Raw genomic sequence first — 15,723 nt, 5'->3', positions numbered from 1 at the left:
GTGTGACTCAGGAAGCTGTGATCTTTTCCTTGTTCCCAGGAAGCCACAGTGCACATCACTCACCTTGCTCTGTGTAGCTCCAGTTAAAGAAGTGGAAGGAGAGTGTGCACCCTGTTTGTTTTCTCGTTTGTTTGTTTGCCTGATCCATTGTGATGACGGGCTAAGGAGATAAACTGTGGATTTATTGGGGATAGCTTTTGATTATTCAGGACCAAAGTATGTTCTTACTCTTATAAGAATATTTCTTGGATTAAGTTATTGTTCATTTTTCTCCAAGACAACTTTTATCCAATGTAGCTTTTTTTATCTTATACAAATTAATACGGTGTGCTTTAAAATAGTATGTAAATGAAGGGAAGCAACAGGAAAATTTGTATTAAAATTTTATTCATATAAAGAATTGAAGATAGTAGCATATGGTGACCCATCAAAAAGAAAAACAGGCCATTTTTACATAATATGTAATAAAATAATGGCAGAAATAGCTCACATTGTCATGTTTGATATGTGTAAGTATAAGTATATACACATTTGCACAGGTATACACATAATCTGTTCCACCAACTGTAGTAACTAAAAGTGTTTTGGATTTTTCCGTTATTTCAAAGAGCCATATGCCTTTATATTGAATATATAATAAATAGATACTATCTGTCTCCAAGTAAGAATGTGCTCATCACACATATTTTAGAGGTATACCCCCAGGAAAATAGATGAATATCCCTACACACACACATGCGCTTTTCGGAATAACAGGGAATTACCCTGAATGATCTAGACAGTTGCTCAGATTCAAGCCCACAGCAGGCTTTAACTCAAAGCAAAGACTGGGTTGGATGGTACCACTACCTCTAATAGTACATGGGCAGCAAAATGAATGAAAGCAATAAAGGAAGCTTTTTCCAGCATTAGGACGTGGTGATGTTGATGCTCACTGGGTCCTCCTTGAAAGCAAGGACCATGTCTCTCTTGGATGTGGACTCCCGTATTATGCATTAGATACCACATGATAGATACTGTATATATAAATGTTTTATATATATAATACTTATATATATGTTTACATAACATATAACATAAATATTTGTATATGTTTGTATAACATTGTGTGTGTGTGTGTGTGTGTGTGTGTGTGTGTGTGTGTGTGTTGTGGCTACTATATTTTAAATGGTACCTAAGTCACTCAGTTTTGTTTCAAAAGCCTACCACATATGTTTTGAGCTGTTTCTTTGCCTGCATAGGGAGAAGATCCAATTTATCCGAACTGAAGGGACCCCAGGATTGGTGCGTCTTTCAAGTGATGCAGACCTTGTCATGTTGCTGAGGTAGGTAACCAGCTTTTGAAGTAGAAAGTCTTTCTGTCATCAGATACTATGGAGCATTTTAGAAAATAATATGCCAATATTTGTAGCCTAAGAATGTCTCCATTATTTTCAAAGACTTGTGGAATACTCATGTTGAAAACGTAGCATGCTGGTTTAGTGATAATTCATTTCAGATTGCATTTCTTATCCTAAGATCTGTTTGATATATATTCTTTTACCCTGGTGATAAATGAGGTGGTGCTGGAGAAGGGCAAGGTTAGTAGAGGCCGATGGATAAAATGTCCACTCACAGAATGGAACAGAAGGGTATACAGGGCTTTACCCCTTTGGAGTAGAAGAGAGGTTGAATTTATATTTTCTTTCAATTTTTTTTCCCCTCAAAGTATGCTTTTCTCCTTTTTCTGATTTGTCCTGATTTTTTAAAGTGATTTTGAGAGTTTAGGTTTTGGAAGTTAGATCAGAAAGTTGCAATTTGGTGACTGGTACTCACTGCCAACTTGATGGTCCTTCAAAAAATTAACCAATTGTGGGGCTCCTAGGTGGCTCAGTCGGTTAAGCGCCCGACTTCAGCTCAGGCCATGATCTCCCGGTCCATGAGTTCAAGCCCCACTTTGGGCCCTGTGCTGACAGCTCGGAGCCTGGAGCCTGTTTCGGATTCTGTGTCTCCCTCTCTCTCTGACCCTCCCCCCATTCATACTCTGTCTCTCTCTGTCTCAAAAATAAATAAACGTTAAAAAAAATAAAAATTAACCTATTGTATTTTCTTTCCTGATGGTTAGATCAGCTTTGGTTTTAAATTTTAGAGAGTTTAGAAGGGAAACTGGCAAGTTTTCATAAGAGTTTTCATTTTTAATATTATCCCACAAATGTAGGAGGCTAGAGTAAAATAACACCTTGCTCTACCCAATAGTCGAGACACTCACCACTGTAACTTCCAAAGAATTAAAGGGAAAATCATGCTGAACCAACCACAGTGTTTTATTTATCCCAAAGTGCTAACTAACGATCTCCTTTGTGATATTCATGACGATCTACACCCTAACCATTTCTAACTGCCTACGTGGTAGTTGCCCTATTTGTAAAACTGAAGTCAAAAATTGTTTTCCTTTACCGGATAGTTGGAGCATAATTCAAATCATGTCCCCCAGAGACTTCACCTTACCTGATTCTCAACAAGACCTGTTGGGAGGCAGGGTCGCTTCTCAGTCTGAGAGATGACTGTGACTCTGCCAGAATGAGCTAGTTCTGAAAACAGACTGTTGGTCAATTAGTATGTGGCATGATGTTTCTACCATAGTTTAGTTGGTGATAAAATAGTTTTGTTACAAAATTCTGACTAGGATATGACACTCTCGCTTCATTCTAGACATCTAAAGCTTTTAATTTACGCTAAAGAATTCTGCTTTTGGAATTAGTAGAAACAAAAATGATTACAAAACAGAAATCATGATTATTATTCACCTTGTCTTAGTTAAATAATCTTTAGATGGTATAGTCATAAATATTTTAAGTTACAATATAGCTTAGAATATTTGTACTTTAATAAACACTGCTGTTTGCATGAGTTTCTATGTGTTATGTGGTTGAATTTTAAAATATTTGAAAACTGATTTACATTTATGTTTTATGTATGTTTATGTGTATGTATATATCTACATACACACACACGTATATACATACATATATAAACACATATTAAGAGCAAGGCTACACTTTCCCCCATTTGGAAAATAAGCATGTTCTTTGAAGTTAATGGGTCTTTGGAGAAGCATGAGAAATTCACTTATTAAATAATTGTTCTATAATTATTACATGCAAATGATGTATTCAATTCTAGAGTTATTTCATTTAGATCAAATGTAATTTATTATTTTAATAATTGTACAAATGGTGACACAATTATCACATGTGTCTACTTAAATAATGTTTAATAGTTACTAAAACATTTTCAGATATCCTCAGTTCTTTATTTTTCATTTTACTTTGGACTTTGAGTAGTTTGAATCAGTGACTATAAACTCCAGCAATGGGCTAGTTGCACATGTAGTGAAAGACTCTGTGTCTGTTTTTGTATTGTGTCTATTTCTTAAAAAGGAAAATCACTCCTCGTACAAATGGACTTGATTATCGGCAAGCCGCAGTGTAGACATGCCGTAGTTCTAGGAAATTATTCAATTCAAAATAAGCCCATGTAAGGTTATTTTCCAAAATAGCTGTTCTAAAACTCAGGAATTTGTAAACGACCTTGCTGCATTTGTTAATGATTATTCTATTTCATATATTCTTTCATTCACTCAACTCTTATAAAAAATGTACCTCTATCAGTTGATAAATTTAGCTGCATTAGAATTTTAAATTCTATATAATGAAGGATACCATATATAAGGCATAATGAAAGGTAACACCCTGGAAGAATATATTCACAACACATAAAACAAAGATATTATGAATCCACAAAGAGTGTCTTTAAATCAATTTAGAAGAAAAGAGCCCAAGAGAAAAATGGGCAGAGGGTATACAAAGGCATGTCATAAAATTGAAGTAAGAATAGCCAGTAAACTTACAGAAAGATGCTAGCAATCATAAAATGCAATTTCCAGTAATGAAATAGTATTTCACACCATCGGATTAAAAAAAATCAAAAAGTGGGATAATATATAAGATGAGATTTAGGGACTCTACTACTGTCTGGACTTGGTGGGATTACAATTTCTGCAACTTTCTCAGAGTACAATTTGACAATGCCTTGTATAGTTAAAAAGGCATACTTGTTATGACAGAGCAATTCTGTTCTTAGATACATACCATATTTATACTAAGAAATTCTTCCAGGTTCATGGGGCAAGAAACACAGGATCCTCATTGCACCGTTACTGATAAAAGCACAAAGTTGAAAAAAGTTAAATGTTTGTTAAAAGAGACAGGTAAAGAAATTGATTTGTTCATAGAATGGACTCCTGCATAGCAGGTAAAAGTCATAAACTAGATACTTATGTGTCGACATAAGTTCAAGAATGTTATATACTTACATAGCCCTTATGTAGTTTTTTAGCAGTGCATAAGGCAAAACTATATTCATCTATGGATATATGTTATAAATATAAAACTATGGAAGGAGGATACCTTGTTAAAGTCCTGATAGAGGAGGACAAGAGGGGCTTCACTTACACACTGCACACATACAGATTATACATGCATGTATATGCAGATTTATAAAAATCTGTAAGTATGCATGTGTGTTTGTCTGAAGCAAAAATAATAGTGATAACATTTGTGAATCCTGGATGATATCTCTCAAGTGTTTTTATATTACTCTCTATTTCTTATGTATTAAATTTTTCTAATAAAAATATTTCTCTCAATATAAAAGATATCAAAGTACTGATTATATTTAAAGGAAATGATAAATGTCATGGAGCAAAAGGACACAGGTATAGGTATCCGAGGAGAGTGTGCTAATTCTTGCTCTTCAGTTAATCTAGTTATAGGTTTACCGACCTTTGTGGGATCAACTGTTACATGGGACTTTCCCTTCAATTAATTTTAAATTCACATTATTTCAATGGTCATTGATTTATTGACAAAGAAAAAGGACCTTCTCGGGGCTCAATTTGGTATTATACATATGATTAATTCCTGCTTCTGTTTCCAAAACTTTTGACTTTCGTAGTTTAAAAGTGGAAAGATGGCTTTAAAAAATAATATCATGTCTAAAAATTTGCTACAGCAGCGTGGCAGATGTGTGCATGTGAATGAAGGACCAGCACAAGAATCATCAAGTTGTTATTGCGTTGCTATAACCCCGGATTTCTCAGCCTCAAAAGTATTGCCATTTTGGTCTGGATACACCTTTGTTGCAAGGAACTATTCTGTGTTTTACAAGATGTTTATCAGCACGCTGGCCTCTGCCCACTAGATACCAAAAGCATACCCTTTCCCAATTATGACAACCAAAAATGTCCTCCGACATTGCCCAAAGCCCCCAAATGCTATGAGAGGAGTGCAAAACTGCCTCAGTTGAGAACCAGTGGTTATAACCCTTGAGAGTCTTTTCCTTAATCTCTGAGTGATTCAACTGCTGCTCCTTTTTTTCTGAGTGTTTTCTGAAAACAGGTAACAGGTTTCTAGATTTGGCCAAGTGGGAGGAAAACCTGCTTCTACCTCTTAATTAAAAAACACCAGGGCTCTTACTTTTATTATTATTTTAATTCTACTTCAGCAACTGTCAAGAGCTTAGTGCAGTTGGTAGTATTTTTATCAGAATATTTAATGAAAAGTCTGTCATTCTAAGATCTCATGTCCCTGGTTAATATCTTTTGGGAGAGTCCTAGAAAGAAAAATTTCAATAGGGAGACAAAAGACACTGGACTGAATAGTCTAAAATCAAAATCCTCACATTTAAAAAACATTGTGAAGCCCGAGTAAATAAGGGAGCTAGTTATTTAGGAGTTGTAATTATTTAGGAGGTGTTTTGTTTTATTTGGCTTTTAATTGTCCAGTTAAATCCTGAACCCTTTGCATATTGAGACCCTGTTGTATATTTTTTAGAATGAAGGTAGAGAATATATTTTGAGCTTCTGTTATGAGTTCTCAATAAACATTGTCTGCTGTGTTTGAGTCTTATTGTTAAATCTAAAAACCTAGGTACTGTGATCAAGCAAACATGGAAATTCAGACTCACATATTAAAGTGGCAAAATAGAAATCTAGGGGAACAACAAATAGTTGTTCTAGGGAAAGACAAACACTATATGATTTTACTCGTATATGGAATTTAAGAAACAAAACAGATGAACATAGGGGGAAAAAAGAGAGGCAAACTGGAAAACAGACTCTTAACTATAGAGAACAAACTGAGGGTTGCTGGAGGGAGGTGGGCGGGGATGGGCCAAATAGGTGATGGGGATTAAGGGTACTTGTTATGATGGGCACTGGGTATTACATGTAAGTGATGAATCACTAAATTCTACACCTGAAACTAATATTGCACTGCATGGTAACTAACTAGAATTTAAATAAAAACTTGAAAAAAAGGGAAAAAAAAATCTTGTTGTCCAAAGTTGGAAGGAAAATAGGCAAATAATCACAGGTTTCTACAGAAGTTGCAACAGATGGCTGTTTGTCCCAAGAATTACCTACAGGAGGAGGACAAGCGCTCCCTCTGGAATGTGAACTGGACCTCAGAGTGAGAAATTGACTGTCTTACTCTTGTGGAATGAGGCTTCTCCCCACCTATTTGGCTAAAGTATGCATTTTGTTTCTTGTCTTTCCCCAGTTTATTTGAAGAAGAGATAATGTCTTATGTGCCTCCACATGCCTTACTTCACCCCAGCTACTGTCAGTCCCCACGTGGCTCCCCCGTGTCCTCTCCCCAGAACTCGCCAGGTGAGTCCCACCTGCTGCTCACGGTGAATCCTCTGAGAAGTGTACCCTGAAGTCAGACCTTCTGCCCTTTGTAAAGGACAGTAAGGGAACACTTTGGGCGTATCTTTAGTGTTAACACAAATGCACATTGTGTGCCACGGCTTGTTTCCATGGCAATTCATTTTGACAGGAAAATAATGACATTCCGAAATAGGAGGATAAATGTTAGCAGTATGATATACTCAGATACAGGATTTACTTTTCATTATATCATGTAGTGCCTAATATATATTGGAACATATCAGGACACAAAGTGTTATGTTAGCTTTGGGATTTAAAACGTCCTAGTTAGAAATCTTACTCTAATAAAAAAGAAATCTCTACTTTCAAGAAATAATACAGGATTAAAATTAGTTGAATGGACTTGGATAGTTTTTTCCTGCAATAATCGCTAACTGCATTAGATAGGAAGACTAGAGACACATGGGTAGATAGAACATATTGCTAGAGAAAATAAACTAAAATTTTTATAAAATTTTTAAGTTTATTTATTTACTTTGAGAGAGGAAGCGCACACACAAGCAGGGGAGGGGCAGAAAAAGATCATGACCTGAGCCGAGATCAAGAGTCAGAAGCTTAACCAACTGAGCCATCCAGGCTCCCAACAAACTAAAATTTTTAAGTTCAGATTCTTTTTTGAAAGAGGTATGGTATGAATTAAGCAGTAAATGGATGTATGGATGAATGGATGGTAGAAAATGTAGTTTAGGAAATGAGTTTTTTAAAGGAAAGTAGTCATCATGTTGACAGAACATCAGCTGTATTTATTTTTATTATAGGCCATGTATTGTTTACACTTTAATAGCTATCAGAATTTAAAACTATTTTAATAGAAATACAACCTCCATATGTGTTCCTAGAAGCTACTCTATGGTCTTTGATATATGACATGTTTTCATAAATCCTATGATAATGAAGCTACTGCCTAATTGAATACCACAAACAGGAAAAGGTCTATTAATTTGTTCTTTAACACAGATTTATTGAGCATCCAACTATGATCCAAGCAAGGAATTAGACTCTGGTGCTACAAAGATGAATAATACCGTCTCAGCCTTTGAAGGATTGGTGGTGGGGCACTGAGTCCACAAATAACTCTGTAAAGCCCTGTGGTTAGTTCTGTAATGAAGAGAAGTTTGGGAACACAGATATGGGAACGGTTTTTTTCCTTCAAGACTGGGAGCGGGTGTTTGGGGAAAGATGAAGACAACAGGTATGAGCGAGCCTTGAAGGGTGATGAAGGCGAGCCAAAGGAAGGAAGGGGTTCTGGGTGAATGAGGAGCGTAAGCTGAGTCTCAGAAGCATGGAAGTAGTTTAAGCCAATTAACAGATACAAGTAAGAGCAAGTTCTCAAAGCTCAGGTTGGAAAGATAGGCCAGGGCTAGTTGGTCATTGAAGCTTTATTTTGTAGTCCATATGGAGCGACTGAAAATTTATAAACAGAGGAATATCCTGTTATACAAAGATCAGTTTGGTAGCAGTTCGGAGGCTGGATTAGAAGACAAGAGAATGGTGGGGCGCCTGGGTGGCTCAGTCGGTTAAGCATCTGCCTTCGGCTCCAGTCATGATCTCACGGCTTGTGGATTTGAGACCCATGTCGGGCTCTGTGCTGACAGCTCAGTGCCTGGAGCCCGCTTCAGATTCTGTCTCCCTCTCTCTCTGCCCCTCCTCTGCTTATGCTCTGTCTCTCAAAAAATAGATAGATAAACAAACATTTAAAAGAAAACAAGAGAATGGAGTCTAAGAAACTACTTGGGAGGCTGTTGCATTAACCCGGGTGATCTGCTAAAGGGCTGGATTAGAGGTGATGGAGAAACAGAAATTAGTTCAAAGGATATGTAGGAGATCTAGACACGAGGACTTTGAGTCTCCACCACCGAGACTACTAGGCAGATGGCAAACTATTGGCCAAGGAAAGGAAAAAGATTAGACTGGAAGGGAGAGGTTAGATGAGTTTAGTTTTGGACATGGTTTGTTGAGGAGTCTCTGAGCCATCCAACTAGAGATACCAAAGACGTCTGGAAAAGATAATCATGGAGCTCAGGAGAGGTTGGTGGCCAGGCATATACATATGCTGGTGGCAGTTGAAGCCCAAGGCAAATTAGAGGAACTAAGGAGGACAAGCTCATGGAAAGAAGAGAAACCAGAGGATGGTAACATTGAGGAACTCCAGTATTTAAGGGATGGGCTGAGATGGAGGAGCAAATGAAGGAAAGAGAGCCAATGGATTTTGGAAGAGAATTAGGAAAGTCTTTTCAGGAAAGCCAGGCTTCAAGGAATAGAGAGTGTGGCCAAATCCTCAAAGCATTCAAGAAGGATAAGGCCTGAGAAGAGGCCATTGGATTTGAAAGTCATGAAGTTATAAATGTCCTTCGCCAGAGCAATTTCTATGACATGAGCGGTTATAAACTCTACTGTGGCCAGTTGCAGAATGATATAGGATGTAAAGGAGAAACCAAGAGTATAGAATATTCTTTCATGAAGTAGGTGGGTAAGAAAAAAGGAAAATAGGACAGTACTTAGAAGGAGAAGATGGGTTAAGGAAGAGGTTTTAGGATGGAGAAGTTGAGCATGTGTGTGTGCAGAGGTCAGAAGATGTGGGTGGAAGGAAACTAGTTTGTTGGAGCAGCGATCATACAAGAGACCCATGGGAAGGCAGGATGCCGGAGACAAAAGTGAAGGCCAACTTTGGAACAAAGTAGGGTCACCTATTTTGATGATCCAGGATGAGAAGAAATAAGTATCTGACACTTCAAGTAAGTTTAAAGGTGTAGGGGAACAATCGATGGAATGTATAGCTGGCCTCAATCATTACTGTGTGTGACTTTGGACAGTTTACTTCCTTCCATGAACTTGACTTTATTTTTCTATAAAATGGGAATAATAGCAAACACCTCCCATGGTTACTTGGAGGAGAACACCTTGTCTGGTGCCTGCAACATAACAATTATCCGATAACTGTTAATTTATCCCCTTTTGCTTTCTTTCTGGAAATCTGATCCTGAGAAGTGTAGTTTGTCCATGTTTAAACCATTAGTAACTGGGAAATATGAATTCATTTCTCCCTGATTTGCACGGCTGGCTGCCTAGGTATTTAATTGTTCTGACTGGTCTTTATCTTAGCTAGGAATTATGATGGAGTTTAAATGGGTCGTCCCTTTACCTGATGCTTTGTGGTTAAAGAAATGAAGGTGTGGGGCGTCTGGGTGGCTCAGTGGGTTAAACATCCGACTCCTGATTTAGGCTCAGGTCATGATGTCACCATCATGAGATGGAGTCCTGCATCGGGCTGCACTACACTGACAGTGCCTGCTTGGGATTCTCTCTCTGCCCCTCCCCCGCTCATGTGCACACTCTCCTTAACACACACGCACTCTGTCTTTCTCTCTCTCTCTCTCTCAAAAATAAATAAACATTTACAAATGAAAAAGAAAAGAAAAGAAAGGAAAAGAAAAAAAAAGGAAAGGAAAGGAAAAGAGAAAAGAAAAGAAAAAAGAAAAGAAAGGAAAAGAAAAAGGAAAGGAAAGGAAAGGAAAGGAAAGGAAAGGAAAGGAAAGGAAAGGAAAGGAAAGGAAAGGAAAGGAAAGGAAAGAAAAAAGAGAAAAGAAAAGAAAGGAAAAGAAAAGAGAAAAGAAAAGCTGTATGGATTATTGCTCATTCCAGTCAAGGCTCTCCTTCCCAAGGGCTTTTCTTCAGCCCATCCTCCCCAGGAAAAAGGTGGATCAACAGATTCTGTCCCTTCCCGATCCCTGCAGAGGCATGTGCTCTTGGAGACTGGCTGGGCATTCTTTGAGACCGTAAGAACATTCTAAATGGTGACTGACTTCGCTCCTTTTCATTTAGCGTCACAAATGTACACGAGTCATCCATGGTGGTGGTAAAGATGCATTCTGGAAGCACAGTTTGAGTCAAACGATTTCCAAAGATACGGAACCCAAATATATCTAAATTGCTAGCAGTGTTTGTGGTGGTTTTAATTTTCAGGGAGAATCATCTCCACATTTTTGGCCTACTCAGTTTCAGGGGGCTTCATTTGATCTTGAAATTGGGATGAACTGCCTGGTATCAGTGGACATTACTGTAACTAATTCCACATGATATTGCAAGGCCAAGACTAGCTAGCCTCATTTACCCTGTGGAGGAATCTTCTGACTTTTTGAGTAAAATAGCCTCTCCTTCTACCACTTTCCTGAAGTTTTTTTGTGAAACACATTTCAAACAGATTTTTTTAAGCGGTCTCTTCGTCCTTCTTGTGACTAGAATTTCATCTCTTTTAGTATGAGGGTAATATTCTGAAAATTATGACAATAATAAATTTGAATGATCTTTCAGAACGCCTCGGGATCTGGTAAACTTTCCACGCTTTTCCTCATTTTGAGCATATTTACATGTCTTTTCAAGTGCAGAAGAGAGAGGGGCTTCGGAAACTTTGACTCACTGCTTTTTGCAGCTGTTAGAGTGCTCACCTACAATTTGTCAAAATTTCGGAATGTGAAGGTTTGTTTTTCTAGGACCGTTATAATGCCAGTCCCGACCTTAGCTATGCCAGAAGGGAAAAATCTTTCCAAACACCATATAGTTCATTATGCCAAATATGGGACCCAGAAGTTTATTTAAGGACCTTTTGTAACTCTACATTTCTAGGAATTTAAATTCAATAACACCTAATCTATCTAATATTATTGAAGATGTGCTCACTTATGTGAATTTTCCACGTAACCAAAGTTATGATTAAGTGTCCGAGAATTTGTTTAACCCACCATTTGCTGAAACTCTTTCATAAATACTTTGTATTTCTTTCTGCTTCCCCATATCCAGTACATTGAGGATATTTCGTGGTTCAGGGGCATCATCGTACAGAGCTGTTACTACTTGACTAAAACCGGACTATCTGGAAGCTAGGCCAGGTCACACTCAACACAAACAGACCAGAGAGCTCTGGAGAGCCTCGGTGGTTCTTTGCTGAAGGTTGTCTTGAAGGCATGGCTTTGAGAGGGAGTTATTCCCCGCCTCCCCCCCGCCCCCGCTGCACTAGGACCCTCTTTTCCTCTCTCTCTCCCTCCAGGAGTCTTAGCATCTTGGCTGCTATTTATCTCCTGCTCTTTTCTCTTTCTTTCTCTCCTTTCCTCCCTTCTTTCCACTCTTCCTCCATCTTGCCCACAGCCTGAAGTAGCTTTATGCCTTTGAACTCTGTGGGCTCCAGGCACTGACCCCGCTGTGAGGTAAAAAAAATCTGCATATGACTTTGACTTCCCCCAAAACTTAACTACTAATAGCCTACTGTTTCCAGGAAGTCTTACCCATAACATACAGTCAATTAACACGTAGTTTATATGCTGTATGTATTATATCCTACATTCTTATGCTAAAGTAAGCTAGAAAAAAGAAAATGTTATTAAGAAAATGATAAGGAAGAGAAAATGCTACAGTTCTGTACTGTATTTATTGAAAAAAATCCACATATAAGTGGATCCAGTTATAAATCTGTGTTGTTCAGGGGTCAACTGTACTTGTTTTTAGAAAGTATTCTTTCTCTTTGCTCAGCCCTACAAAGATGTACTAGGAACCAAACACTACAGACAAAGGATGGTCCTTGGATGGGTGGAGACAGAGGAGTTGTGATTCCAGAGACTGAAGGAAAGCCAAATATGGTCTCTGTCACAATAGATGGGTGTTTTTATGTTTGTTCTATTGTTATTAGTCTCTCGTGTCCCCAACCCCTAATGCTGTAAGAGAATACCTGTTATTGGCATTCCCTACAGCTTTGCCTTTTCATAAATTTCTTCTGGAGTACATGGGTGGCTCAGTCAGTTAAGCATCCGACTTCGGCTCAGGTCATGATCTTGAGCCCCACATCGGGCTCCGTGCTGACAATGCAGAATCTGCTTAGGATTCTCTCTTCCCCTCTCTCTCTGCCCCGCTCCCATTTGCGCTCTCTCTCTCTCTCAAAATAAATGAATAGATTTTTAAATAAATAAATAAATAAATAAATAAATAAATAAATAAATAAATAGCTTCTGATTTTCAAGGATTAAAAAATCAGCTTATCAGGTTGGTTTTTAAAAATAGTGTGTAAATACAAAGCACCAGCAAACTCAAAACAGTGATCTAGGGCCTTTTATTGCTCTTAGAGAGTAAAGCAAAAATGCAAGGACTTCAGTGCTTCTGCTTTGTGGCAGCCATTTGGAGATGTTTTTTCACGTTAATTGTCATTGTTGAGCCATGTTCCAGAAGGTGGAGTTTTCCAGAAATTATTGTAACGCTTGATGGTTTGTTCTCATTCACTAACAAGGAATTGTAAAATAATGATGATGATAATGATAATGATAATAATAATAATTTTTTTAAAAAGTCATAGAGACTTTTTTTAGAAAGTGAGCCAGGAAAGAAATGGACTATTGATCCATCCCAGTACACACCCAGAGCCAAGCTTGATTAGACCAAGCCCCATCCCATCCAGTGCATGGTGAGTGCTAGTCATCAAAGCAATCTGGGATCCTGGCACACCTGGAATCCAAAAGACCCAGACTTCCTAGCGGTTTGATGCCAAAATACTAATGCTATCACCTGAAGTATTTTGTCAGGTAGAATTCTTTAGTTTGTACATGATTACGCAATTTTGTAATGATAAATGGAAATAGTATCATGCTTTATAGAAGTACTTTAGGTCTGCCTAGCAATGATAAAGAAAAAAAAAACTAATATCTGTTACTGAAATTTTTTCCTGCAAATAATTAACATAATGCTGCCTATCCATGAAGTCAGTCATGTATTTGATCAGTTCCTAAATGCAACATTGTTTTTTCTGTTTCCGATTTTATTTTTTAAGACCATAAAGACCATAAAGTTACTCTCTATAGGAGTATTGTATCCTAGAACTTTACTGGCAGTTATGGTTCCTATACAATTCTATTAACTCAGTCTTCCAAGATCATTTTTTATTTCTAAAGTGGAAGTAACATCGTTCCTGCCCTGGAATTTCTTGGCAGTGACACCTGACTTGCATTAAGAACTTGACAAGGGCCAGGAGCATATAATTTATTGTAATTTTTAAACCATGAAGTAATGTATAAATGATTTTTTTTCATAATAGAACTATTAAGCAAAAGAATTTTTGCATTTAACAATTTCTGTCTCCAGAGTCTCTGTAATTGAATCTCTTTACCTGAGCATAAGTGGAGTCAGAGCTAATTTTTATTAAGTGTCCATATTGATATTGATGGAATGCATTATGGCATTTCCCACATCCTTTTAAACGTCTCAAATTATACAGCAATAGTATGTGTGCTTTTATTTTAAGCAACCAACTTTAGAATCATGTTTTTGAGTTCTGAAAGATTTTTATTCAGTCTTTTGTTTTTCTTTTTCCTCTTCCCTATTAATGATTGTGTTCTTGAAAGCTGATTCATGACGGCTGCTTTCTGAACTGTCTGGGTTTACTAGCTTACAGTTTCTCAGACTGCAGCACCAACAGCCTTATGATGCCATCCCTGAATGGCCCTGTGCTACACTGCCCTGTCCCCCAGCCATGCAAGAGAGCAGCCTTAAGCTGGTGGAGATCATGTTCCTTCATGTTGCAAACGGTGCCTTTCAGATACACAGGAAGCACTGCCTCTGTGTTGGTCTCTGGAGGTTGCCCAGATGTTTCATTGGTTACATTTGACCTTCCTGTAGGGGAAAATGGGTCTCAACCTTGGCTGCACAATTGGAGTCTGCATAAAACACTTATGCCTGGGTCCTGCCGCACAGATTCTGATGTAACGTGCCTTGGGTGTGGCCTGAACATTGGGATTTTTTTAAGCTTCTTGAGTGATTCCAACATGCAGTCAGGATTGAGAAGCACTGCTGAGGAGCCTCACCTGTATCCTTGAGCTTTTAAGGTCAAGTTTATTTGTTTCCTTTATGACACAGTTCTTAGCTCTCTGGCTAAAAGATTCATAAACATGCCAACGGACCTCTGGACAAATCATTGATCGATAGCCAATTCTATTAAAAATCCACTCTTGGGGCGCCTGGGTGGCTCAGTCGGTTGAGCGTCCGACTTCGGCTCAGGTCGTGATCTCGCTGTCTGTGAGTTCAAGCCCCGCGTCAGGCTCTGTGCTGACAGCGCGGAGCCTGGAGCCTGTTTCGGATTCTATGTCTCCCTCTCTCTCTCTGACCCTCCCCCATTCATGCTCTGTCTCCCTCTGTCTCAAAAATAAATAAACGTTAAAAAAATTTTTTTTTTAAATCCATTTTTGGGATGCCTGGCTGGCTAAGTCGGTGGAGCATGTGACTCTTGTTCTCAGAGTTGTAGGTAGGAGTCCCACGTTGGGTATAGAGATTACTTAAGAATAAAATATTTTTAAAAAATCCATTCTTAACACCCTAACACATTTCCCCATGTCTTTAGTATTTACTTCTATGCAGATAATATCAGTAACAGCTAACACCTACGCAAAGGAACCTCAGAAAGTGCCTTATGTACACGAACTCATTTAATGCACGGGTGTGGGCCTGGTCTCCCGCCGGAACTCCAGTACTGCGTTTTCAAGTGCCTATGGAGGATACCCACCCTGAACAGCTCTCGTCTCCAGCACAACATGTATAAAGCTTCACGTGCCTCTGTCTACTAGCATTTTCCACACTTCTTTTAGCGTCAGATGGACCTGGCTCAAATCCCAAACCTACCATTCACTGGCATATGACTTCAGTTTCCTTAGTTACAAAGTGGTGATGATGGTGATAATAATAATGTCTGCTTCATAAATTTGTGTTTCCCAAGATCCTCTCTGTAAAGTGCATGGTTTCTAATGCATAGCAGGCACTTAACAAACGACAGTTACTCTTTTGTTTAAAAACTTGACCGTGTTACCATCAGAGCTTCCTATTTTTCTTCCTTACTATCTGTTGGCAATTCTTATTTTACACTGTAAACGTTTCAGTGAGTCACCACACTGCCCTCAGGCCTCCATGGCTGCAGTGACTCCTAACTG

The 15,723-nt window shown here is 38.3% G+C and overlaps 1 protein-coding gene across 8 annotated transcripts in view; it reads left to right on the top strand.

The window, feature by feature from the left end:
* The window catches only part of HECW2 (HECT, C2 and WW domain containing E3 ubiquitin protein ligase 2), a 410,471-nt gene that overhangs the window by 350,587 nt on the left and 44,161 nt on the right, over positions 1-15,723 (top strand). For all 8 annotated transcript variants that reach the window (XM_045034181.1, XM_045034183.1, XM_045034179.1 and 5 more), the window contains 2 exons: positions 1,242-1,325; positions 6,600-6,709. In XM_045034181.1, coding sequence (XP_044890116.1) covers positions 1,242-1,325; positions 6,600-6,709 — 194 coding nt within the window. The remainder of the gene's footprint in view (positions 1-1,241; positions 1,326-6,599; positions 6,710-15,723) is intronic.

The sequence above is a fragment of the Felis catus genome, chromosome C1, assembly GCF_018350175.1.
Source record: "Felis catus isolate Fca126 chromosome C1, F.catus_Fca126_mat1.0, whole genome shotgun sequence".
Taxonomy (NCBI): domain Eukaryota; kingdom Metazoa; phylum Chordata; class Mammalia; order Carnivora; family Felidae; genus Felis; species Felis catus.
The sequence above is the reverse complement of the archived record's forward strand: the minus strand, read 5'-3'. Positions and strand labels throughout refer to the sequence as shown.